General features: G+C 38.3%; 2 protein-coding genes across 3 annotated transcripts; one reads left to right on the top strand and one right to left on the bottom strand.

The window, feature by feature from the left end:
- The first annotated feature begins 973 nt into the window (after window positions 1-973).
- cstf2 (cleavage stimulation factor subunit 2) lies at window positions 974-14,922 on the top strand. Of its 2 annotated transcripts, XM_014468937.2 has the most exons (13): window positions 1,099-1,195; window positions 1,398-1,476; window positions 2,595-2,764; window positions 2,852-2,988; window positions 3,231-3,350; window positions 3,846-3,965; window positions 4,790-4,901; window positions 7,714-7,773; window positions 10,834-10,933; window positions 11,446-11,765; window positions 12,401-12,525; window positions 14,123-14,206; window positions 14,275-14,922. In XM_014468937.2, the coding sequence occupies exons 1-13, from the start codon at window positions 1,099-1,101 to the stop codon at window positions 14,398-14,400; spliced, it is 1,650 nt and encodes a 549-aa protein (XP_014324423.2). In that variant the 3' UTR covers window positions 14,401-14,922. The 2 variants fall into 2 exon arrangements, with proteins under 2 accessions (XP_023184146.1, XP_014324423.2); XM_023328378.1 differs by lacking the exon at window positions 7,714-7,773 and having other exon boundaries at window positions 974-1,195.
- A 220-nt stretch (window positions 14,923-15,142) lies between these two features.
- nox1 (NADPH oxidase 1) lies at window positions 15,143-25,664 on the bottom strand. Its single transcript, XM_005799571.3, has 13 exons — window positions 25,562-25,664; window positions 25,330-25,425; window positions 24,689-24,799; window positions 22,932-23,016; window positions 21,739-21,932; window positions 20,685-20,878; window positions 20,475-20,604; window positions 20,298-20,390; window positions 19,058-19,299; window positions 17,936-18,098; window positions 16,740-16,886; window positions 16,520-16,644; window positions 15,143-15,727 (listed from the first exon to the last, which is right to left on the bottom strand). The coding sequence occupies exons 1-13, from the start codon at window positions 25,604-25,606 to the stop codon at window positions 15,601-15,603; spliced, it is 1,752 nt and encodes a 583-aa protein (XP_005799628.1). The 5' UTR covers window positions 25,607-25,664; the 3' UTR covers window positions 15,143-15,600.
- Between the last annotated feature and the right edge of the window lie 1,128 nt (window positions 25,665-26,792).

Here is a 26,792-nt window from a genome sequence, read left to right as displayed (position 1 = left end):
GAGAAGCAATGTTGTAATAACTCCCCAATGGTATGAGAAACTCATATTGTCAAAAATATTCATACCTCCTCACCTCCTTTTTTTTCTTTCTTTTTACAATGTTAATCTTCAATGTACTTCATTGAGATTGTATGTGATGTCAGAAAAGTATAAAACATTTTTCACAAATAAAACTTTGAAAAGTGTGGCATGCACTTACTCATTCATCTTTCAAACTCAGTCAGACTGGTTGGGAAGTGTTTGTGAACTTTATTTTGTAGCCCATATCATCCTGTTACCAGTATAATTTTGTAATTGCTTTAATTTAAAAAACTGCATTGTATCTATGCATTGGTGCGTTTTAGTTGTGTTAAATACAAATACAACTACAAACCGCACTTTTGATATTTTTATTTGTAAGGAAAATCTAAACAAAATGTATCCTTGTATCTTTCCTGTCACTTCACAACCATAAAATACAAGATTGTAGTTATAATGTGGTGGAATGTTAAAAAGTTAAAGCGGTATCAGTATTTTGTAGTGTATTTCAACAAGAATAGATAAACTGATCTGAAATTAATGTGTTTTTTTTCTACAAATTCAATGTGCATGTCTCGGTCTCTCTTTTATCAGCCTCCCCAGGTGTTAACTGTTAACTAACTGCAACACCCTCCTGATATTTTAACGGCTACTGTTCACCAGATAACCGGCACATAAAAAAGTATTAAAAATAAAACAATTACTGACCTAATCTTCTGCTCTGTTGCGGAAAAGCTGCATCTCCGTCGTTCAGTTCACCTGGTTGACTTTTTAGGAAGGAAAACGTGACTTTGTAACCGTCCATCTCTCTGTTTCTATGCTGGGGGGAAAGAAGGCAGCAACGGTTACCGTAGCAACAGCGCCATCTGTGTTTTAATGGAAAGTGACGACCGGCTGTCTTCGGCGTTGTTCGACGTTAATAACGGAATCAATTAAAACTCTCGGGGATCGGTTAGTGAAATTTTTCAAGAGGTCGAGAGAGGTCGCGCTGCTGGTGTTTGAGCGCGGCGCCTCTTCTAACAACCGGATGTTGTCTCCTGCTTGACATCCTCCGGTGTTACGTTCATTCTGGTCCCCAAAATGGCGAACGTTGCTGCAGCTACCGTGGCCGCTGCGGCCGCAGCTGCCGCCGCGAACAGAGACCCAGCCGTGGATAGGTCACTACGATCAGTTTTCGGTGAGTTCAGCTTTAATAGAAGCGGTCAAATCATGAAACAGTAAAATAAACCAGCTAATGAATGGAGACCTCCTAGCTTACACATACGGCCATGTAGCGGAGGAACAAAACTCGACGCTAATAAGCAAATAGCTTTGTAATTTGAAATGTTAGCTTCTTTTTGTTTTTATTCAATATTCTGTCATTTGAATTCTTATTTCAGTTGGAAACATTCCATATGAAGCCACAGAAGAGCAGTTGAAAGACATATTCTCCGAAGTTGGACTTGTTGTCAGCTTCAGGTAAGTAAAGGAGAAACATTACCAGGATAAAAGTGCACATAATTGTCTCCATCAATTGTTTTTGATTAATACAAGTGCCTCTAAGTAAAGTAGAATATATCAGATAAGGTAGCTGATTTTTGTAAATCAATTGAATTAAAACGTGAATTTGTAATATTGCATACAAAAACGTCATATAATGAATGCACAATCCTGGAGAACATTGTTGACCTAGCAGGAAGTTGGATGCAAGAAACAGGCAGTATATGCTATTTAATATTTACTTTTGGGGGAGATTCAACAGGTGTGGAGTCAAACCTGAACATGGGCTACAACTCCTGCATTCCTTGGATTAAAACTATTCTGAAAAAGAAACATCACTCTGTATATCACATGTGTCAAACTCAAGGTCCAGGGGCCAAATCTGGCCCGTCGTAACTTTCTACATGGCCCTCTAGACTCCAGATTACATCAATAATTCCCTCCAGTTTTTCACAAATCCACAAAACTCACACAAAATCGACAGATTCCCATATTTTTTTTCTGATTTTACCTAAAGGTTTTCCAAACACATTTGGTTTAAGTGACTGTTGCCACAGCTTTACTTGATGTCAAGTTATACAGTATCTGTGACCGATACAGCGATTAATAAAAAGTCACCTTTAACGTCATATACTAGCTCAAATATCGTTAAAATTTCTTACAAATATTTCTAGATTAGCACAACAAAATCTGTGATTTCGATTGCAGAAAAACCACAAAAACAATCACAAAATCCTGGGTGGACTGGTCATTGGAAAAAATGTTCAATATTATTTAATTTTAAGAACCGCTTATTGAATGCTAAAACAGCTATTTATTAATAATTTAACAATTTAATGGGTTTTATCAGTACAATCGGGCACTACCGTCCCTTTAAGAACATTCACATTTTTGATATGGCACAAAATGAAAATGAGTTTGACACCTCTGCTGTATATAAGGAATCTAAATGAGGTTAAGTTTTTTTTTAATTGAATTATTTAAACAAAAAAATCTTCTCTATGCTATGATGCTGTAGTTTATTGATATGTGTCATCCGTTGCTTCTTTTTATGGTGTAGATGTTATTGTGAGTATATGTCCCTTGTTTTTCCTCAGGTTAGTGTATGACAGAGAGACAGGAAAGCCAAAAGGATATGGCTTCTGTGAATACCAGGACCAGGAAACGGCCCTCAGCGCCATGAGGAACCTGAATGGGAGAGAGTTCAGTGGTCGGGCTCTCAGAGTCGACAATGCAGCTAGTGAAAAAAATAAAGAAGAGCTCAAAAGTAAGTTACCGCATTAGTTAAAGCAAAGGAGATGTGGTTATAATTTCTGTCTGTGTATGAAGAAACCGTTCTTCCTTTTCTGCACAGGTCTGGGGACCGGAACCCCCATCATCGAGTCTCCTTTTGGAGACAGTGTGTCGCCAGAGGAGGCTCCAGAGTCCATCAGCAGAGCTGTGGCGAGTCTTCCACCTGAGCAGATGTTTGAGTTGATGAAACAAATGAAGGTAAGTTGGTTTACTGGGTCTGTGTGACTGACTGTCCAAAATGTCACAGTTAATACATAAAAAGCTGAGCTTAAATGTAGCGAGAACTCTGCTGATGTAAGTCTGTAATTGTATGAAGGTTTGACTTGGAACCTGCATCTTTGTTTACCTCCTTTTGTGTATTTTGAAGCTTCCATCCAGTGTGTACTTTTTAACCTAATGTTTTATTTGTCTGATTTGTGAAATTTGATTTCTCTCCCCAGCTGTGTGTACAAAACAGCCCCCAGGAGGCGAGGAACATGCTGCTGCAGAACCCGCAGCTGGCCTACGCTCTGCTGCAGGCGCAGGTCGTGATGCGGATCGTTGACCCGGAGATCGCTTTGGTGAGAATTATTCGTGTCAATAAGCAATAAATCAGTTAATCGCATTATGAATTAAAATAAGCTCAATAATTTCCATTCACATGATTTGTCGTTTTTCTCTTTTCTCTCTTTCTACCAAAAACTGAAAGTCTTCAGTCTGGTGCTTTGGTCTCAACTAGTCCCTTTTTTCTGAAGGACAATTTTGTTTACATAGACTTCACAGAAACAACAAATAATTACATTTATTTGTTGTTTCTGTTTTGTTTATTTACTTTGGATATTTCAAATGTCTCCCAGTTCCAGTGTTAAATTAGAATTTGAAGTTTATTGATCTTTGAGAATGTGTTCTTGCATTATTATGCCATTCCAATTATAATACCTGAAAATGGTCTCAAAACAACAATATTATCGTTTATCGCGAAGAAAGAAAGACAAATAGGTTGTTCTTCATGGCAACATTTGGAATTGGATTTGGGTATTAAGATTTTGATGAAACTGCTTTTCATTTTTGTACAGAAAATGTTGCATCGTCAAACAGCTGTTCAGCCCCTGGTGTCCAGCAGTCAGGGTGGAGGAGCACCGCCTGTCAATCCTCCTGTTCAGCCCAATGTGCAGGTGTCTCAACCACAACCTGTGGTAAGATAAACGCCAACCCTCTCTCCAACTCCAGTCCTCACGAGCGACTATCCTGTAACTTATAAGGGCGTCTTTGCCCAAACACAGTTTAATTTAATAAATGACTCATTGCCAGATCTTTGCAGAGCTAAATGATGAAATCCAGCCATTTGATTCAGGTGTGTTAGAAAAAGGATGCTTCCAAAAGTTACAGGATAGTTACTCTCAAGGACTGAAGTTGGAGGCTCTGCTTCGATTTCTGGGATTCACATAAAGTAAAAACATAAAACAAGCTTTCACTGTCCTCAGGTGATTAAATAAATCACACATTATCACTATAAACTCTATAATTGTGTTTAATAAAGGTTGAAAATGAAAGAAAAATTAATTAAGACTGAAAGCAGGCAAACGCTTTACAGGGTTAGTTTGGAGTGTGCATTTATTGCATTATTCATCATTATCATGAAAATGATCTTATAAGAAATTATTATTTTTACTATTTTTTTCCACTGGTTTGTTCCACAAGAGCATCTATGAATTTAAGCAAATTTGAAAATTTGATTAAATGCAGTTACTATGTGCAGTTTAAGTCACACTCTTTAAGCAGGTGTCGTCCTGAAGAAACATATTTCAAATGGGAATGTTTATCAAGAGCAGCATCTGTGTGTTTGTTGGTATGAATGCTACACCATGCATTCACAACCATACAGATACCTAAAAAACAAGTAATAAAGTTTTTTTAATTGTAATTTTTATTGTTCTCACAATACTTCAACAAAATACAGCAGTAAAACTCTAACTCCATACCGCCCACCATATTAATCTGAGCTTTGTCTCTTTATCAGCCGGTCATGCATGTGAATGGAGCCCCTCAGATGATGCAGCCCTCCAACATGGGCGTCCCCAACATGCCTGGACCGGGCCCTGCACCAGGACCCGGACCAATCGGACCTCCAGGTAATCACTATTCGTTTCTTATTTTACTCACTCGAGGCCATAGTAAGGATTGCATTGCATCAATGTGGTTGAGTAAATATGCTAGTAAACAAAGGTCATGCATCATTTTTGAAGCATAAAATTCAACTTAAGTATTTTCTATACTTCTCAGATTCGAATGTTAATAATACCCAGAAACATGCTGGTGATGAGATTAAATTCTTCCCACTTTCTGCTCCCCCAACCAACACATCTGACCAGCAAACACACTGAACGTTCTGGTTTGTAGTGACCGGTGTTTCTTTATATGAAAATAAAACTCAAAGAGAATCACAGAATAAAAACGTCCAATTAAAAGTTAACAAACTCGACAGCTGATTTAGGCAAAAGTAAACAAACTATCGATCACCCAAATCACGTTAAAAATATGCGAGGCTTCCTTTTTAAAACGAACAAATCTAAAACTGTAACATTTTAGCATCAAAAAGTGTTGCACAAATGCAGTTAAATTATCATAAATTCAGAAAGTATACAGGCTTCAAAGAAAGTATTTAATATTGTTTACATTAAATCGGTTCTTTTCCGGTTTTTGGGCAGTGAGGATTACCAAGATTATGTCTATCTGCTAAATACCAAAATAATACACATTTTACGTTGATATTTTTTTAATCTCTCTTCAGATTTGTAAGTTTATATGAATTTCTTGTGCTTGGGGTTCTTCTTCATCTGGAAATTCCTCTGTTGATGTTTTGAGATCTTGCCTCAGGTCTATTTCGAGGAGTCTCCCTGCAGACGAACCTTCAGGTTTTATAAAATTGCACCCAAAGTTAAATCTGAGTTGTGAAGGCCCACATTTTAATATATTTAGATTTAGATGTCATACATAGAGCAGGTGTTGCACTGAAGCACATCCACAAGTGTGTCTATTTTTAACTTATCAGAAGCTTAGGAAGTCGTGACATCATCACCATCTGTCTCATTATTCTGCTGTTTATCAAATAAATGTAGTTTGGTTTCTAACTGGCCACAAACAGGAAAGGTTATGTCTGATTTCTGAGGTTTCTCTGAGTTTCTGTGACATGCGTTGAAATCCCTCCTGGGTTATGAAGATCAGGCGTCACATTTGGAGTTGATTTGAAATGCAGCGTGGATCTGTGCTGAGCTCGGTGGCAGCAGCGCCGGACGCCATGGAAGACGGCAGTCTGTGGTCGGAGGCAGAAATAAATCATCTGGGGACGTTTTGCATTAAATTATCTGTATAAGCAAAGCTAGAGTCACGCTCTTTTAAGTATCCAAAGTATCGCCATAGAAACCTATGAGAAAATGGTTGAGATTAACACCCTGTTTTGAAGGTTGGGTTTGTAAAAAAAAATTTAAATAAGTTACAGACTGTAGCCCTCTGAAATGAGCTCCTCCACAGGCGTACATGAATAAAAAAATTTTTTAGAAGCGATAAATGATCCTGCAACCTCAGGAAGGTTAAAACTGATTCGATTGAATTCCCTCGATTTGGCTTTGAGAGGGTTTGCCGTGGAGGTGACCGATAACTCCTCAGTACTTGGAGTTCGGCCTGAAACTTTAGATTTCTGTTTAGAAGACTCAGGGAAGGATTTTTTTATTTTAAAGAGTCAAGGAGCGTTTTGTTTCTGGAAAACCCATGAAGGTAACAAACTTCCAAAGACGTCCTGAAATATCAATCAATCAATCAAATTTTATTTGTATAGCACATTTCAGCAGCAAGGCATTTCAAAGTGCTTTACATCATAACAAACACAGAAACACAATGCAATATAGAATCAATCATTAAGTCAAGTTACATCAATAAATTTGTAATTGATTACATTTCAAATACAATTCTATGAATCTGTAAACATTTAAATGGAAAGTCGTTCAATTTAATTTTACAACAAAAAGTTCCCTTTTTTCTGACAGCACATATTTCAGAATTAGGCTGAAACAATTGGATTAATAATGATGAATCGATTTTTGAAGTAATCATCAACTAAATTAGTAACTGATTATTTAGCAACATTTGGATTTAACATAAAAGAAAAAAATCTTCATCTGTAAAAATGTTCTACCCAGAACTTCTCTAGTGTTATAATTTTAGCTTCACCTGGCTCAAATTCTGTATGAATAAAACAAATCTTGTTTTAGGAAACTTTTTTTCCTATGAAATTATTGTTTAATTGAAAAAATAAACAGTTCAACTCTGCACTTTATTGATGTCAAGTCAAGCAGAAAGGATGGAGCTTTTCACATTTTGATGTTAGAAGTATTTTTTAGTTGTAGAATTTTTGCTGTAAATGATCAAATGTTCACTAAAAGAATGCCGCTATTGCATTTTAGGTTTATTTTCTAATATGAAGCAGTAATGTAGTTATTTATTTGAATCTTTTAATGTTTTTCTAATATTATCTAAAAAGGGTTAATTTGTTAAATGAAAAATCTGCAGAATGTGTAATTTTGTTTATCTGATTAATCATTTAATCGTCAGAATAATCAATAGAATAATCGTTAGTTGCAGCTCTAGTTTGAATACTTTCTAAATCTGATTTTTGCACCCGCCATGACTCACTGCGACCACTAGGTGTCACCAGAGCCTCTGCTAATGTTCTCAGCTGGATCAGATTCGTTTCCTCTTCATTGTGTTGCTCAGTGTCAGATATGAAAATTGATTCTTTCTTTTCTGCACGTTTGACACGTTTTCATTTGAAAGTGAAGCCTCCCTGTGTCTTTCTGTGTGCATGCATTGATGTGATTGGCCCCAAATTGCCGCTTCGCTGTCTTGAGTCCTGTGTCTCCTGTTCTTTTCACTTTAATGCTGGCTCAGGAAACCTACAGAATTCCCCCACAGGATCAGCCGGACCCGCCGCTCTCGAGCGGCCTCAAGGTATCACTGTCACCCCTCAGTCCCCCTGACAGCTCAGTAGACTCCGCAGGACAGACGCTGTCCACATGCAGGGCAATCTGTGGATTTCACTGTTTGATTTCCACTGTTTCTGCTTGCATGTCTGCTTCTCCCTAATGCCTTTCGCTGTCTCACTCTGCACCCTGAGAGCGATTATCAAGGCTGTTCATGAACTGAGAGTGAGAGTGCGATGATAACTGGTGCAGAAAATGCTGCGTCATGAAGGAGAGGCTGGGTATGAAAAGATACCAGGTCAGAAACTCAAGGGCTTTTGGATCAGTTTCACAATCATCCTCAACTATTTGTCTATAAAAGCAATATTATGCTTTATAATTAGGCCTGTCACGATAACAAATTTTGCCGGGGGATAAATTGTCCGAGAAGTTATTGTAATAAATGATAATATTATTGTTTTGAGACCATTTTCCTGTAGTGTAATAAATTATCAGAGATCAATAAACTTTGAATTCTAATGAACATTTAACAGTGAAACTGGAAGGTGTTTTAAATATCCAAGGTAAATAAACAAAACACCAGAAACAACAAATAAAATGAATTATGAAGTCCCTGTTAACAGAACTGTCCTTCAGAAAAAGGTCTAATTGAGACCAAAACACCAGACTGAAGACGTTTGTCATCCAGTTTTTGGTAGGAATAGAGAAAATGGAAAACAATAAATCATGCAAACGGGAATTATTGAACTCATTCAAATAATCATACGTCTTTTGTTTTTCTTTCTGAACATGGTTCTGCGAAATGATCCAAAATGCCAACATGCTGTGATTGGCTGCTGCCAGGAAGACACAGGAAGATGTAGATTTGTTTTCAAGAAGTATGTTTTTTTTTTTCAGATAAGTGTGATTTAGTGAAGAAATTGAAGAGATTTTCTCGTTATGAAATTCTCTTATTTCTGTGTCGAAATCAGAGATTTTTTTGGCTCATTTCCTTTTGCCACTTTTTGTAAAGACCTGACCTGCTGATGTCAACTGAGCTGATCTCTCTCTCCTCTTTCTCGCTCGTTCACTTGATCTCTTGCTCCATTTTTTTCGCTCACACCTCTCTCATCTATCTCTCTCTCACTGTATGTCTGTCACTGTCTATCTCTCTGTCTTTGTCTCTTTCTAGCTCAGTCTATCTCTTTGTCTGTCTCTATCTTTGCCTCTATCTTTCTCTCTGTCTCTATCTTTGCCTCTATCTTTCTCTCTGTCTCTATCTTTGCCTCTATCTTTCTCTCTGTCTCTCTTTGCCTCTATCTTTCTCTCTCTGTCTCTATCTTTGCCTCTATCTTTCTCTCTCTGTCTCTATCTTTTTTGTCTCTCTATCTTTGTTTTTCTCTCTGTCTATCCTCAGGTAACCATGTGTTAAAGAGGGCAGTCAGCATTGCCCAGCTCTGCAGTTAAATGTGATTCTATTATTATTTATAAATAAATACAGGGTGGTAGCCCAGCTGTCTGTACTGCCTTATATTTGTGCATTTAGCATTGCTAGCTAAACATTAGCCTGTCTGTACAACTGGACTCTTCTAAAGGATAAAAACAAAGCCGCTTTGTTGGAAACTGTTCAGCTTCCTGTTATTTGCTGAAACTGTTTTAAGGAGAAGTTTATAGAAGCTTCCTGCTCCTTTTTTAAACCTATTTCTGTTGCTTATAAAGCTGCAGCTTCTCCTCTCAGTTACAACTTCCACACTGAAGAGTTTAATCAGTGTGACCTGCTCCAGCTTATGCATGATGTTTAATTTTATTTTTAAAATTTCTGCCTCTCTGTCGACAGATCCAGGCCAATCAGTTTCCATGTTTGTGGTTTTTGAGACTCACTTTGCTGTTTGTCTATAAAAAAACTTTTCCTTTTGTTGAGTATTTTAATTAAAATTGGATCATTTTGAAAAACCAGAGCAGGGATGTTGCAGAGTGAAAGGGCATTAAAAATAAATAATAATAATAATAATAGTTGTTATTATTATCATAAAATACAATGATCAAGTGATAGCGATGATTGGCACATAAGATTATCAGAGTTTGGTAGTAACTAGTTACATTTACTTGAGTGACTGTTTTAAAAAAACGAGAATTTTTACTACGGTTTGATTGATTTTATTATGAATTGAGTAAAATTTCTGGATTTTCTACCTACTGAATGAAAAACAAACATGTTTTAACCTAAAATTCACCAGACACAGACACACAGCTGCAGTTTTTGTTAAAGTTTCATCATTTTTTTATTCAAATAAACTGATTGGGAGACATTTTCTCTTGCCTGATTTCATTATTTTTGTTACTAATTTCAATTATTGTCATTTTGGTTCTTAAAATTCCAAAATTTCCACTGAGCTTTTTATTTTGGTCTGTTTGATGTAATTTTTTAGATATTAAATGACTGATGTTTTGATCAGTTACTCAGTTCGTGAGTAGACGTTTTACCAAATACTTTTTTCTCCTGACAAATTTCTTTGATGGCTATTTTTTACTTTTCACTTGTGTAAAACTATGTTGAAGTAGTGCTACTCATAGTTAAGTACGTTACGCTTACACTGGATCTTCTTTAGTCTTTTGTTTTTGTGTAAATGCTTCTCTCTTTGAGAACAACGGTTCCAGACCAAAACAAAGAGCTTTTTCTTGTCCTGCACAGTTAATATTTTCCAGGATCTTACAGACGTGGTGGAGCATTTAAACATTAATCACTCTGAAAGGGAAAAACTACTGGCTGTTGTCGAACAGAAACACTCAGCCTGATTACATGTTATTTATAGGACGGCATTCGTTACATTTATGTGTGTTTGAGTTGGTCAAAGAGTGAAATCGGCCCAGATGTCTCGCTGTGGGACTTTTTGCTTTAGACTGGAGAATCCTGCAGGTCTTTCTGCCAGTCGCTGTCTGGAGCGAGCTGGTTTAACCTGACCCAAAACGGCTCGGGACTGACATTAAAGCCAACACCTTTTATAGGTGTGTGTGTCTGCCAGGAAATTCAGCCCACTCAGCGCTGCTAAAGAAAACTCATGACGTGGTTTTTGGCTTTGATTGATTTTTATTTTTTTTGCTGTTGTAGGACCGGGCGGTATCCCACCCAGAGGCCTGTTGGGCGACGGACCCAATGACCCCAGAGGAGGAACTCTGTTGTCTGTCACTGGAGAGGTCATCGACCCCAAGTAAGAAACATCAACAGCTGTTAGCAGGATTAACGCCACAGTACTGACCACTCCACTGGATAACGGCACCTCTCTGCTCAATTCCATTGAAACTAACGAGAAGTCGTCTTTTTGTTCTGTTCATCTGGTTCTTCTGAGTCGGTCCAGCTTGTTTGGCTGGTTGAAAACAAAATGGAGTAGAGACGCGAATCTCAGTGTCAAACTATTCAGTCCTGACTTTTAGGGTTCGATTCAGAAACAATCTTCAAATTTTGTTTAAATTTTAGCTACGTTCACGATTTCTGTGAACGTAGCCATACATTTGTTTTTTGCGTGGTCGTTGAGATTACCAAATATATGCGACTTCCAAATGTGTGTGATCTCCTGAAAGTGTCCCACAGTTCTGGCCAAAATCGTAATCGGCAGGTCGGGCTTTTTAAAGATCGGTGCACCGATCGCTTGTTAGAGCCATCAATCTGTAAAGCGGTGATCAATCCTAAAAATGTAAATCTGGTTGAACTGTTTGTGTTTAGCCGGGGCTACATGGCCGCTCCGCCGCCTCACCAGGCTCCGCCCGTACATATACCTCAGATGGGAGGCGGGCCACAGATGGGAGGCGGACCACAGATGGGTGGCGGACCACAGATGGGAGGCGGGCCACAGATGGGAGGCGGACCTCAGATGGGAGGCGGGCCTCAGATGGGAGGCGGGCCTCAGATGGGAGGCGGGCCTCAGATGGGAGGCGGGCCGCCCGAAATGAGAGGCCCTCCTATGCCTGAGCCGCGGACCATGATGGTGGACCCGCGAGGGCCGCCGATGATGGAGCCACGGGGACCGCCGATGGAACCCAGAGGTATGAGTCAGAGAAAAACGCGTTGTGGAAGATAATTTATCAGAATTATGTTTGTTACAGAGCTAAGATCAACTCCAGCTAGGAATGAATTAACAAAACAAAATAAAAACAAATCAGAGTTATAATTTTACAGCTGTAGACTGAGCTAGATGTTCCTTAAAAAGTCTTGAAATGTCTTAAATTTATTTTAAAAATGAGTTGGCCTTAAACATGTTATTCGCAGGTCTTAAATTTTGTTGTGACAGGATTATTTAAGCTCATATTTTATGTAATTTTCATTTTTTCTCGCGGGACTTCATTGTTACGCAAAGCTTTTTATCGCGGGCAGAATTCGTTGCTGTGTTCTGCTACTTGAGGTGGCTACGGCTACCGCTAACTAGCTGCTAATATACTCTTTTGTTGCTAAGGGTAAAGCTAGCATATTTGACTTCCATCATGGCTAAGTGAAAATGTATTGCCAGCTGGCTGGACAATGTTCATCTTCGTCATGAACAGCCAATATGATTTGTTTGTTGTTGATTTTCTTTTGCATTTCTGTTACAGGTCTTAAATTTCATTCACACGGCTCTGAAAATGTCTTGGATTTGAGTTTCAGCATCAAATTCTCCTAAAGCTCGTTACCTGTTTTCCTTCAGGCCGTGACCCGAGGGCGATGGACGCTCGCGGGCCAGTGGCGGGTCAGAGGGTTCCCATGGTGCCCGGGATGCAGGGCCCGGTCCCCCACGCCATGGGTCCAAACGTTCCTCCGCCTGCAAGACCGGTAACTGGGCGGAGCCTTAAATGTGTCTTCTGTTTGGTTAAAAGCATCTTCCAGCTGCTGAGACTTTCTGCATGTTTTAGCCTCCAACTCCGGGATGTCCAAAGTGTGGCCCGTGGGCCATTTGCGGCCCCTAGGGTTTTTTTGTGTGGCCCCCGACTGCAGTTTGAGAGTTTTAGAAATTTGACCCACCAGCACAGACTTTTGTTTAATGATAAATTAAAATCCTTCCACGACATGATAAAAGTATTTGCCTTTTAATAACCAAACTTGAATCGTAAGTTTGAAGTTTTCTTGAAAACAAAAATATGCACACAATTTTTTTTATTATCCAGTTACTGGATTTGTTGTTGATTAAAAATGGACAAAAACTAATTTTCCAAGACAAGAAAATAGAATCTTCAAAATATGAACTTATTGGTAATTTTTCTCCTAATGAAACCTCATTTATGTTTAATCTACAATCATTCGTACGTCTTTTTCCTACAAATTTATACTGTATTTTTAAGTAATATATTGCATTTATTTTTAGCACAATAATAAAAATCACAATTAGTGGTATTATTTTCTTATCATTTCTTGCATTTCTGACGTGACCATTGTGGCCCACGTAACAAAAAGTATTTGAGAGTGATTTCTAATCGGTTCGACTTTTTAATATCTTTCTGTTTTTGTAAAATCCCATTTGTTAGTTTCTGACTGAATGTTGTTTCCCATCTAAAGCTGACTACAACAATCCACGACATTGACAGACAAATTCTTCCTGCCGCTCATGCCGCCGCCCCACAGATGCCGCCCTGTGGCGTTGCCCATATCACCCACATCAGAAACCGTCACTGCCTGAACTACTTCCCTCTCGCTCCCTATTTCTTTTCTTAATTAAAACTTTCTCCTGACCTTGTCATCTTGTCGTGTTAGTGTACCGAAGCTCTGTGTTTCTTTTACATGTCAGGCGTTCATTTAAGATTTACCGCGTTATGTTGACACATTAGCAGCTAAACCAATTCTAGTTATTGTCAGTGAGCATCTATACCAGTTGTGTCAAACTCAGTTTCATTTTGGGAAAAATCTTAATGTTCTTAAAAAACCGGTTTGCCAGAATGTATTGATAAAAACCCATCAAACTGTTAACACATTAATAAACAGCTGTGATTGGATTTTGTGATTTTTCTAATCAAAATCTCAGATTCTATGAAGCCAAATTAGAAATATTTGTAAGAAATTTTGTATGTGTGCTAATGTATGATGTTAAATGTGACATTTCATTACTAGTCGAATTGATCACCGACTATAACTTGCCGTCAAGTAAGACTGAGGCAGCAGTCAGTTAAACCCAATGTTTTTGACCAATTTTGAGAAAAATTTGTAATAAAATCAGAAAAAATGTGGGGATTTGTTTTATTTCACGTGAATTTTGAGGAGTTGTGAAAAAATGGAGGGACTCATTGATGTAATTTGGAGTCTAAAGGGCCACATAAAAAAGCTACGGCGGGCCAGATTCGGCCCCCGGGCCTCGAGTTTGACACACGTGATCTATAAGGTGAAGGAAAATGCAAAAGAAGTGAGTGAACTGAGCTGAGGCTGTGTTGTTGTCCTGCAGGGTCCGGGTATTTCTGGCGTCCCGCCTTCAGGAGGAGGCTTCAGTCCCGGCCAGAATCAGGTCTCCACTCAGGATCAGGAGAAGGTGGGTTCATCAACGGCGCCGCCGATGTTTCCTGCCGGCGCCGCTTAACGCTGTCCCGTCTCTTCCAGGCCGCCCTCATCATGCAGGTGCTGCAGCTGACCCCAGAGCAGATCGCCATGCTGCCGCCGGAGCAGCGGCAGAGCATCCTCATCCTCAAGGAGCAGATTCAGAAAACCGCCTCCGGCGCTCCGTGATTCTCCGAGGTGGCGTTTCTCCTCGGCTTCCTGCCTGGAGCAGGAAGGAGTTTTCTGACTTTAACGATGTTTTCACTCATTCCTGCTACAGGAGCTGCCTGCTGAAACTGGCCGCTCTGCAAAAACACAAAATATTACCAAGTATTTTTATCTAGCTTCTAGCGAAAATGTCTTGGTGCACTTGAAATAAAAAAGAATATTTCACATTTTTCCCATAAGTGAATAACCTGCCAGAAGACCTGCTACTTTTTAATCAATATTTAGGAATTATTTGCTAAAATGGTTCTTGTCAGTTTGATCTTATTTCAAGAATGCTCTAGAAACTAGATAACAGCACTTGGTAATGTTTTGTGTTTTTGCAGCGTAGGAGATCATAGCTTTGTTTTCTCTTTTTGTATGAAGAGCGTAGATTTGATCCAAATGTCTTCAGAAGATGGACACGTTTTTTGTTTTTTCCCTTTAAACCAAACTGTTGTAAAATCTCAAAACTGTTTTGTCAATAAAACTAAAGAAGTCACAAAATGCCTCCTCATTTTTAATTAAAAATATTTTAAATAAAAAATAAACTCTTACAGGAAGACATGCCACTGTCTTTAATTTGCTACCTTGTTCCTTGTTTACCTGCCTTTGTTTCCAGTCAGGAAGAAGTGAACATGAGACAGAAAACTTTTGTTGTTTGGTTCCAGGAAACCACTTTCCTCAACAAGTAAGAGACATAATTGATTTGAAACACTTTGTTTCCTGTAACAGATATGTAAACTTTATTTTAATATTTACAGCTTTAAAACCACAACATATACAAAGCCTTAGCAGTCAGTAGAAAATGTAATTTTTTCTTAAAAAGGATAAGCTGTAAAGTTTTAAACATTTTCTTCATTTAGGTTTGGATTTACATAGTTCAGTTCAACATTAAAATCAGCCCATTATTATCCAACCAGCTGCGTTTTTCAAAAATGCACATCAAGTTAACAAATTGGCATTTTAGCTTCACACTTCATGGTAACAATGAAACTTATTGGAGCTGACTTCATGATTCATGATAAAGCCTGAGCTTTCCAGTGGATTTAAAAGTCAAACCCACCCGGCCGGTTCTGCAGCTGGGTGTGAATCTTTAAGGTCAGTAGCGATCTGTGAATTTCCTCCCCAACCAGAACCAGCCCTCAGTCACAGCTGTTCAACAGCAGTCGTTTTGTTCTTGGCTCAGAAGTTCTCCTTGTTGAAGTAAAATTTGGTTTTGCGAGGATCCACGTCTGAGTATTTCCCGCATTTCTTCTCCAGAACTTTCCCGAGTGCCTCGGGTCCGCACAGGAACGTTCCCACCACGGACCTGCAGACGACCAAAACCAAACATCAGCGGCTGCAAATCTGTTCATTTGTTTTTCTGTTTAATACTCAAAAGTAATTTACTCCTTGTTATTTTTGGAGTTGAGGTCCAATGTGATACTTATTTAAGATGCGCTCAGTATGACAATGCATTAAAAAAGGTACATTTCTGCCAAAAAACTGAAATTTTCCTGATAAAACAAGAAATTCGAACTGCAGAATTTGGCAGGAAAAGCTGATATTGAGATTAATTTCAGAAATTCTCTAGAAAGAGTTTGAAAATCTTTGATTTTCAAAAGTTGAGAATTTGCAAGAAAAACACCTAAAATCTTAATATTAATCTCAGAAGTTTTCTAGGAAAATCCATAAGATTTCTGAGTGCCACAAGTCACAAACATTTTTAGAAAAATCTGAAATTTTGAGAATAATCTCTGAGATTTTTTATAAAAAACTTGAGATGGACATTTTATGATTACATTTTCTCCAAAGAACAAGAATATTTCTGAGTTTTTCAAGTTTTTAAAATTTGAAACTCAAATTTTCTTATTTTTTGGAGAAAATTCCCAAGATTTAATCTTAAAAGTTAGTTTGTTTCAAGCTAATTTTTAACCTTTCAAGCGCAGAACTTTTCAAGGTTTTTCTAGAATATTTCTGGGATAAATCGCAGTATTTCTGAGTTCTTTGGCAGAAATTCATCTCTTTTTTTTCCTCATCTAAAATGGCACTAATGCGCAGCACAGCAATAAAAATGTTTGTTTTTCCAAAAAGAGGACATGAAATAAAACGTCTGCTTTACGTTGGGTTCTCATTGCGGACTTGTTCGAACTCCTTGTCCCAGTTGGGTCGGCCGTAGTGAGTCTTCTGCTTGAGCCCGGTGACCACATCTGTTTCCTGATCCATGTTCACCATGATATAATTCACCTGATGGGAGTAAAAGGAAAAAGAAAAAAGTTTTACGGCGGCGTTCATGAGGAAATGATGACGGGTAATCTGGACTTTGGAGCGCTGACTCGTACATGGCTCTGGTCCCATCCGGTCAGAAACAGCTTGTAGGTGAGGAAATCCCCCATGCCTCTCTCCTCCATCTCATTCTCCTGCGCCTTCAGGAGGTCAGCGAACCACTCGAAGGCGTTGGTTTCCCGGCACAACCAGTAGAAATAGATCTGAGACCAGTAAACACAGCAAGGTGTGTCAGAACTATGGCACCGCAGAATTTAAAGCAGAAACATCTGTCTGCTTGAAATTCGTCTCTAAAGCTGCATTGTGTCACTTTTATTAAAAATGTTTTTTACATATTTGTTAAAACTGTCACCATGTTGTGAGACAGATAATGTAAAAAAAATCAATCTCCTCCACCTAATCCCTGAGTTACTACTTCCATCTTAAGAAATGCCAAAAACAACCTATCAGAGCCAGGAGGAGGGTCTTAGCGCTGTCAATCATCCTCATGAACACACTGCTAAATGAGCTAATGATGGAGAAACGACGAAACGACTTACTGTTACAGGAAAACCGCATATCCACTATCATTGGCGGCTATTCTAGCTAGCATTAGCATTCACAACAGACTCTGTGGGTCAAAGCGCTGATTGACAGCACTAAGACCCGCCTCCTGGCTATGATTGGTTGTTTCTGGTTACCACTGGGAGAAGGCAGAGAGCTCGACTTATTCACAGTTTATCTGTTTCATGCCATACTATCACGACATGGTGGCTGCAGCTCTAAATGAAATAATGTCTAACATCTTTTCGCATTCATCCGTCCATCCAGGATTTTACGATTGTTTTGTTTTTTTTTTGCAACCAAAATCACTGATTGTGTGGAGCTACTTTACAGATATTAGCAAGAAATGTTTGCGCTGAAAACAGACAGTGAATGTGATTTTGCTTTGTTACTCCCCATATCGACTACAGATGATAATAAAAGTAGGAAGTACTGCCACCTGCAGGTGGGAGTTAGCGACACGTAAACTTGATGTTTTTGACCATTTTTGTGAAAAGTTGTAAATAAACTTACAATTACGCATTAGCATGAACCAGTGTGAGGACCTTTTGATTTTGTGTGAATTTTTGCAAAAAACTAGACTGACTGATTAATATAATTTAATTTGATTGATAACATAATCCGTAAGCACACAGCTTTTATCTTGAAGGGCCGGATTTGGCCCCCGGACCTTGAGTTTGTCATCGTGATGAAACGTGAGCAGCTTCACCTTTCTGGTGCGCAGTTTGGGGTCGTTGTCTTTGAACTTGTACCAGATGGACTTGAGGATGGAGGCGAAGGGAGTGACACCGATGCCGGCGCCGACCAGCATGCTGACCTCGTAGTCAAAGACGTCCTCACTGGCCGTCCCGAAAGGGCCGTCCACGCCCATCCTGAAGACGGACAGCAGGTCGGTTGAGGACAAACAAACGTCACAACTTACAGCGAGTTTCACTGGGGATTTCAGGCGAAACACCAACACAGAGTAGAGAAGAAGAAATGTTGCATATCCAGCCCTCTTTACTCTGAGGCGTCGAAAGGAAAGCAAGAGCAATCATTTATTCAGACTTTAATCTCAGTAGTTGAACATTAACAGCATCATGAGAACAGAGAAACTCAGCAGGCAGGTCAGAAAGTCCCGTTTATTCTTGTTTTATTATGACTTTATTACGGTATGACTTTTTTCCAGTAATATGATTATTCTCATGATAAGACATTCTTTTTTTGTCTTTATTCTTGTACAATTTTATTAGTGTTATAAGATTTTACTGTCAGATTATGGCTTTATTCTCAATATGCTGTGATGTTTTTATTATTTGGACTTTATTCTCGTAATAAAAAAAAACTTTTTTCATTACCGCCGTACCATATGATGGCGGTAATTAATCAAAAATGTATCAAATCAAATTAATCAAAAATTTTGACTTCATTGTTGTATGACTATTCTCGTGTTATTACAACTTTATTATTACTTTTGACTTTAGTTACATAATATTCTAACTTTATCGTCATAGTTATATAAAACTGATTAGTTTTACCCTAATGCTCTGCCGTACTTTTATGTTTCTTTAAAGCTTCTAAAAGTGTTAAAAAAAAACCTAATATACATATTTATTTTATTTTTCTAATTTTTTTTAGGCAAGATGTTTACTGCCACCTTAGGCAGTTAAGAGGGAAACTAATAAATGTTTGATGGGAAAATAAAATCAAACATGCCTCACATCCTTCACTTTTAATGTTTTTACAGCCTAAACTACTAACAACCAAAGCAAGATTCATAATTTCCCTCTAAATTCAATCTGTTAGATTTTTGATGGAAAACCTGACTGTTGTTCATAATGCGAACACCTACTTGGGCCCCTGCGCTCCCTCCGGCAGCTTCTCCATGATGTCGATGAGTTTGTCCGTCCAGTCGCCGGCCGAGCGGATGTGGACGCTGAAGAAGTCCTCCTCGGGGGCAGAGGTCATGGTGAACGGGTGCCACTCCAGCTGCGAGATGGCCGGGCAGTTGAGGAAGACGTACTGGCCCACGTCCATTTTGAAGCCCTTTTTCACCAGCTGCAGCTCCAGCACTTTGGACGGCCGCATCACAATCTGCAAAAAAAAATAAAAAATTCTCAGTCAGAGCCGGCCCACGGAATATGGGAGTTAAGCAGCTGCTAAGGGCCTCCACACCAGCAGGGGGCCCCCAAGATCAACACCACGCTAAGCTAGTGTGATAAAATATATTAAAATTTTAAATAACATTGAATAACGCGAACTACATGTTATTACACACCAATGAACTATTTCTGTTTTACTTTTATAGTTGTTACATAAATAATACACTGCAAAAACACAAAATCTTACCAAGAATATTTGTCTAGTTTCTGGTGCAAATATCTTACTACACATGAAATAAGACAAAACAAACTTACACGCAACTTTTCAGCAAGAAATATGAGCTTATGTTAAGCCAGTAATTCATTAACATTGATTTTAAAAAGTACCAGTTCTATGGAAGATTATTTCACAAAACATTTTCCTCATGTTGTTTGTTACATAATCTGTCAATAGAACAAGTACTTTTTAATCGATATTAATGAATGTAAGTTAGTTTTATCTTATTTCAAGCGTACTAAGATATGTTCACTAGAAACTAGGCAAAAATACTAAGTAACATTTTGTGTTTTTGCAGTGTAGTTTAATATTTTCCTGCTGTTGACTGTGGTCACTGTTGGGGAAAGATAATATATTAGCTTGTCGCCTTGTTTACTGTAAATGTAGTGTTTAATGTTCTTTTCAAATAGTTAAAATCATATGCATACTTAAATACCATTCTGCATTTCAGAATCCAACAAATTTGTTGTTGTTGTTTTTTTACTCTTGGAAGGTCAAAATCAATGGCAACAATAACACTGGTATGATGTAAGCTAATTACAAATTATGCTAATAAACATAGGAAAGATGAAGCATCTGGTGGTGACATGTTGGTATGGGAGGCCCCAAATGAAAATCTGTTCAGGGCCCCAAAAAGGCTTTGGCCGGCCCTGCTCTCACATCAGTCAGCAGCAAGAAAACACATGAAAATAATAATAAAACTGATGTATTACCTTTCTGTACTGGACATTCTGCATGTAGCGAATGAAGCGCAGCAAACGCTCGCATAGATAAATAACCATTGGGCCGATCACGTACCGCCAAGTCTACGGAGAAAAAGGAAGAAACGATTACGTTCTTCCTACCGGGAGGAGAATCACACAAAGAAACTGAAGTGAGAAAACACAAACCTGAGCAGGCCCTCCTTCAAACTGAGGGGTGGGACACTCAGGAATCTTTCCCCAATCCTCTGTGCGGTTGTGACAAAACAAGGGTTTGTGTTCTTCATACGAATCTTCATCCTGCCTCCTAACGATGTACCTGAAGATGAGACGGGCGGGTAAATGACAAGATAAACAACAACGCTGCAGGAGAAGAAGAACGAACAAATTCTCTCCTACCCGATTCCATGAATGACGAGACCGGCGAAGAAGATGATGAAGAGGTGGTGTGTGTACCAGAAGACCTCGAAGTAGTTGCGCCTGATGACCTCCATGGAGGACGTGATGATGAGGATGAGCGCCAGAGTGATGATGACGCCGGTGAGGCCGGCGATGGACGTGAAGACGAAGTAGGTGGGGATTTGCTGCGGATCCTGAGGCAGAGCGAGAGAACAAGAGGAAATATCTTTAATCCTATATATATTAGACCAACCTGATGCTTTTTGCTGAATTGAATGCAAAAGTACAGTTTATTATGTATGACAGCATATTAGGGTTAGGGTTAGAAAATAATGGAGTACATTTTTGTCACAAAACTCAGAAATTTTCTATAAAAGAAACGAGGACATTACTAAAAAAATAGAAAACATCTGAATTTGGAAAGCTGAAAATTTTCTAGAAGGAATTCAGAAATTTTGAGATTAATCTCAGAAATAAAATAAAAAGAAAAGAAAAAAGTTTCTGATTTTGAACATTTTCTAGAAGAAACGGACATTTTGAGATTAATCTCAGAATTAAAAAATAAATAAAATTAAAAAAATTTCTGATTTAGAAAATTTTCTAGAAGAAACTGACATTTTGAGATTAATCTCAGAATTTTTTGAAAAAAATGAAGAATGGAAATTTCTGGGTTTCAGATTTTTAACTTTTCAAACTCAGAAATGTCCGTGTTTTTTTCTAGACATTTTATGAGATCAATCTCAAAATTTCTGAAATTTTGGAGCAAATGTTCAAACTCAGAAATGTAGATGTTTTTTTCTAGAAAATTTCTGAGATATGAAGAAAACAAAGATATCCTCCTTTGTGATGGCAGAATCTGGTCTATTTGCTGTGGTACGTAACCAAAAACACATTTAAGTTGGTGTTTCCTGTGGGAAAAGTGATTTTTCTTCTATCCTAAACGCCACATTGATTGCATCGGTACAGATTTTATTTAATTTATCGGGAAACATGGCATACTTTTATTTATTTGCATTGGAAATGTAAACATGGCGGGCTTCAGTGCAGGACTTACGATGTCGTTTTTGCGGATGGGGTTCAGGTAGGTGGTTTTGTGGTCTGAATCGTCTGACTCGTGTGAATCGTGTGAATCGTGTGAATCATCTGTGTCCTCCAGGTTGGACAGAGCGGTGCTGAGCTTGTCGTAAACTCCCTGTCTGCTGTTGTTCAGCCACTCCACGTTCAGCAAGTGGGCGACCGTATGAACGGCTGCGAGAGTAAACAGGAGAGAGGTCACCGCTTTGTTTCTGGCTCTGGTTCTGCAGTCTGCAGAACCACCTGCGCTCAGGAAGGATCCTAATGCTGATGAACTGCAGGTTAAACATGAACCAACAAAAAACCCAGAGGTATTTAAAATATTCTGTCCTTTTGACAAGGGACAACAAATCTCTACAGGATTTTAAGCCCTTTTTATCTGTATTATTGTAAAATTGCAAATAAATTATCCAGAAATTAAGACATTATTAGACTTAGACTTAGACTGACTTTATTGTCATTTTGCATGCACAGGGTGTATACAGAACGAAATTTCGTTGCATACGGCTCAGGACAATGTTTTGAGCTTTCAATGTTGTGAGGTTACTCCAGAATAAAATAAAATACAGTATAAAATATGAATATAAATATAAATATAGAATATAAAGTGCAGGACTGACAGTAAAAAGGAAGTTATTTAGCTCTGTACATGTGCAAACAACATTATTGCAACATTATTACTGGTCCAAGGATTTTACTTTGTCATTAGGGCTGAAACTTTCTCTGACTTTCTTTTAACTGTTTTTAAAAAATGTACTCATTCTATTTTGTCTGAAATCCAAAAATAGAAACACAACTGTGATTCTTTAATTTGAAAAACAAGCAACTTTTTATAGCATCTACAATTTTGAAGGATCAAATTTAGGTTCAAAATTTAGTTAGCACATAGCTAACCTCTGAGCAAAAATGACAGATAGCAGGAAACATGTTTAAAAAAGAGAAACGACCACAAAGAACCATTGTTTCCACTTCTATTTCCTCATATGCTTACAAGAGAAAATCAGACAGATATACATCTTGAAGCATAATTGCTCCAACATAAACACATTAAGAAATTTCATTGTTATAACAGATTTAAAATGTCAAACTAATTGTCAAAGAAATTGAGGTAAATAAATGTAAGGACCCTGTCAGAGTTGTGGGATTGGTTTAGAAATGGATGCATGAGTTCACCTGTCATCAAGGCGATCATGTACGCCACCAGCTTGTGGAAAGTCAAGTTTTTGTCCAGTTGTTTCCTCATTGTTCTGCTGCAGCGCTGAAAGAGTAACGTGGAGGGAAGCCAGGGTTAGAAACATGTTTATTTTCGTTACTCTCCGTAAAACCAGAAAGTTGCCCAACATCGGCCTCGTAATGCCACCGTTAGGAGTGGTGTTACAGTTCATTGTCCCATTTAAACTTTATCAATACTCCCTTTGTTAGGACTGTGCGTGACGCTGTGTTGAAGTGGCCTATTTTATATACAGCACACTGAGAGCCATTCGAGTACAAATTAATTAAATATTGCTAGCTAGTAATATCCGACGTTTGGTGAACTTTCTCTCGTCATTTATCTACTCATCTGCATTTAATGTTTACCGGTCATTAACACGCATCTCATTTACTAATGTCGCTAATTTGGTAGAATAACAAATTTTATCTCGCTGTGTTAGACGGTTATAGTGCGATGACTGGCGACATGCTAGCTTAGGCTAAAACAGCCAGACGAATGCGGGTAACCATGGCAACCAGTGAGCGTTTAACGGCCAGCTCTTTCCGTAGGCAAGTTGCGCGCGCATCCTCTGTGTTCCCATGCAGTTATATCTGCGCACAAAAATGTCTTCCCACTGTTGTGCAGATAACTTCCAATTCTTTTTGTCTCTTGATTAGCGCGGTTCGCCCTTTTTTTGGACAGTAAAACAGTAAAAAAAAAAATCACCAAAACACTGAATGTGTTTTATTTGACGGCAGTACAGCAGTGGTTCCGCACAAATGTGCGGAAACCTTTGTCTCTGTTCTGTTAATGTCGATAAAACACCATTTTGCTATTGCAGTGTTTCCATTAAATGTAAAATGAATTCAAAATCGCACACGAATAAACTTGATGGTGTGATAAGTCATTAAAAATCATGGCAGCAACGGATGTAAACAGTTACATTTGCATTTTTATAATTCACTCATGGCACTAAGCTTGTCACCATAACAAATTTTGCTGGACGATAAATCGTCCCAGAAGTTATTGTGATAAATGATAATATTCTTATTTTGAGACCATTTTCAAGTAACATAATGCAAGAACACATTCTCAAAGATTAATCAACTTTAAATTCTAATTAATATTTAACACTGGAACTGAAAGACATTATAAATATCGAAAATAAATAAACAAACAACAATTAAAATTAATTATAACGTCTCTGTAAACAAAATTGTCCTTCAAAAAAGGGCTAAGGAGCAGACTGAAGACTTTTATCATTCGGTTTTTGGTAGAAATAGAGAAAAGATAAAACAATAAATCATGCAAATGAAAATTATTGAGCTTGTTTTAATTTATCATGTGATTAATTGATTATTGCAACAGGTCTAATTGTCACCACAGATGTCAGGTTTAATGTTAAATAAAACTGTCACAAACCTGCTTCATCAGAAGTTTAATTTTAATGAAACAAATTTACTTTGTAGTCAAATCCAGCTTTCAAATCTTTTTTAATCCCACTTCCTGTACATTTAAAAAAAATAATTTTAAAGCTCTTAATGGCCTTTCCCCACCTTATTTAACTGAACCTTTACATTTTTCCTTTTGAAGTTTTAAGTTTTCCTGCACATTAAACCAACTTTTATTACATTTTCCAAGGACAAAGCTGACATATTCACCAGATTTAATCTACTAGAGTCTTTGTCAGTAAATGTGGGTTGTGGTGTGAAATTAGGCGTGAAAAACATCGTCCTACCACGAAGGATCCTCGGAGCAGAGACAGCAGGTTCCTGCACACTGGCAGCAGGATCAGCATGCAGTTAAAGTTCAGGACGGCTGCAGGAGCTCTGGCCCAGGCCAAGGCAGACTGCAGGAGGGAAAAATGCAGTTACCTCAAATTATTCCTCAATTTAATGTGGATTATTGATGATGATGAAAACACCAAATTCAGACCCACACACAGTTTGAGCATTCATTAATCCTTTAAAATTGGCTAAGCGTTTTCAAAGAGAGAGAGAGCGATCTAAATGTTGTTTTTGTTACAATGAATTGACCTACAGTATGTTTTATTGAGATTGTTTTTTAATAAGTTTCAAAAGTAAAAAAAAAAAAAAGTAAATTTGTTTTCTAGAAGTTTGTTTTAGATTAATCTAAAAATTCTGAGAATTTTGCGGAAATGTATTCCATCTACAATGGCCGTAGTACGTAGTTTATTTCCGAAAAGTAAAAGATAAAATGTTTCAGTCCTGCGAATCCTTCTGACTTTCCCTCCAAATCTCAGGTATTTCCCCCCGATTCTGCTTCTTTGGATCAGAATTGGCTTCAAAAATCCGAAGTATGCGAGGAGTTTCTGCAGCTTTGACAAGCATCACAGCTTCGGTCGTGTTCACTACTCACCCCCAGCAAGTGGCGGGTGTAGTAAAACTTTTCTCCGTGCTCATAGGTGAAGTAAAACCAGACAAAGATGAAGATGTTCAGGCCCATCCAGACGGACTGCAAAAAACAAAGTGTTCGTTAAAACGGATCTCTTTCAGAAAGGATGCAAACTGCCCTTACGCGCAAAATCAGTGCGTAAAACTCCGCTAAAAGGTCTAATAAATCCTCAAATGAAGTTTGGATAAGGACTCACTATTATGATGGCTGAAAACCAATTGTTGACAAACCAGTTCCCCATGATGAAGGCTTCTTCTCGGCTCTCTGTGGCTCCTCATCCTCAGCCCGCTGGTTTTATAGCTCCCACCTGCAGGGACTCCTCCCTCCATCACACCCAGATGCACAGGGAAGCAAATCCTCCTCCGCAGCAGGTGAAATTACGCTGCTCAGGAAGTTCCGAGGAGGCTTGAAGAATCACATTCCTGTGTGGCTGCAGCGTTAGGCTGAATTAACCTTTACTGGCCTGAGGGAGGAATGAGGAAACAAGCACCGACTCCATCCAGGAAACCTCACTCTGCTGCGGTGACGCAATGAAGTTTTATTAGCGCAACCTGAGTAACTTTTATTGTTGTGCGTCTTCATTTGTTGAAATATAAGAAAGGTTAAGTAATTCAGTTAATACTGTGAAGCTTCTAAAGAAGTAAACTTTCCAATATGGGAAGTTTAGTGGAAGGAAAGAGTGTGGTATAAAAAAGAGGGGATTGAGATTTCAGGATGCGGTGCAATTTTCCACATTCCTTCTAGTCACTTCCGAACGGTAAATAAAGGCCATACATTTACGCAAAAAAAAAAAATTCTTTAGAAATTTGAGATTAAACTCAGAAAATGTCTAGAATAAAACCGAAGACATTTCTGAGCTCCAAGAGTCAAAAATGTGCTTGAAAAAATCTCAGTAATTCTGAGATCTCAAAATTCCCCAAAAGTTTTGGTTAGCGGAAATTTACCCCTCATTTATTTTTTTTTAATAAACGTACCAGAAACAACTTCTGTTTCCATATAATTTATTTTATTCCTCTATAAATGAAAATCCCATATCTGGAGACAGAGGACAACAAAGTCCGGACTGTATCCAAGCTGCATACCGGGAAATGCACGTCATGCTTCCCTCTGCTGATAAGCTTTATGGAGAGGCTGATTTTATTCTCCAGTGGGTTTTCTACCTGCATCAAACAACTGCTTCAACAAACTTACCTCCATAAACCCCAATTTATGAAAACATGGCGTGTCCAAAAATGACAAACATCAGACCCATTTCATTTAAGACTCTTATCACGAAAGAAACGTAAGAGTCTTAGCCCCATAGTATTGAGCTCATGTAGCATATTTTGGGTTAGCAACACAGTGAGCCAGTGGCGAAGACGAACGTTGTCAAGCCAACTGGCGATACATCTGTACTTAAACTACCGGAATGATAGGCCCAGAAAACT

Source organism: Xiphophorus maculatus, chromosome 23, assembly GCF_002775205.1.
Source record: "Xiphophorus maculatus strain JP 163 A chromosome 23, X_maculatus-5.0-male, whole genome shotgun sequence".
NCBI classification, from domain to species: Eukaryota; Metazoa; Chordata; class Actinopteri; order Cyprinodontiformes; family Poeciliidae; genus Xiphophorus; species Xiphophorus maculatus.
Note: the sequence above shows the minus strand (reverse complement) of the source record. Positions and strands in the feature narration are given on the sequence as shown.

Coding starts and splice junctions, on each gene's coding strand:
- cstf2 (XM_014468937.2), top strand. CDS start 1,099: ATGGCGAACGTTGCTGCAGCTACCGTGGCCGCTGCGGCCGCAGCTGCC. Junction 1,196..1,397: donor GTCACTACGATCAGTTTTCG/GTGAGTTCAGCT, acceptor TTCTTATTTCAG/TTGGAAACATTCCATATGAA. Junction 4,902..7,713: donor CGGACCAATCGGACCTCCAG/GTAATCACTATT, acceptor ATGCTGGCTCAG/GAAACCTACAGAATTCCCCC.
- nox1 (XM_005799571.3), bottom strand. CDS start 25,606: ATGGGGAACTGGTTTGTCAACAATTGGTTTTCAGCCATCATAATA. Junction 23,017..24,688: donor TGCTCCGAGGATCCTTCGTG/GTAGGACGATGT, acceptor TTACTCTTTCAG/CGCTGCAGCAGAACAATGAG. Junction 19,300..20,297: donor AGAATGTCCAGTACAGAAAG/GTAATACATCAG, acceptor TTTTTTTTGCAG/ATTGTGATGCGGCCGTCCAA.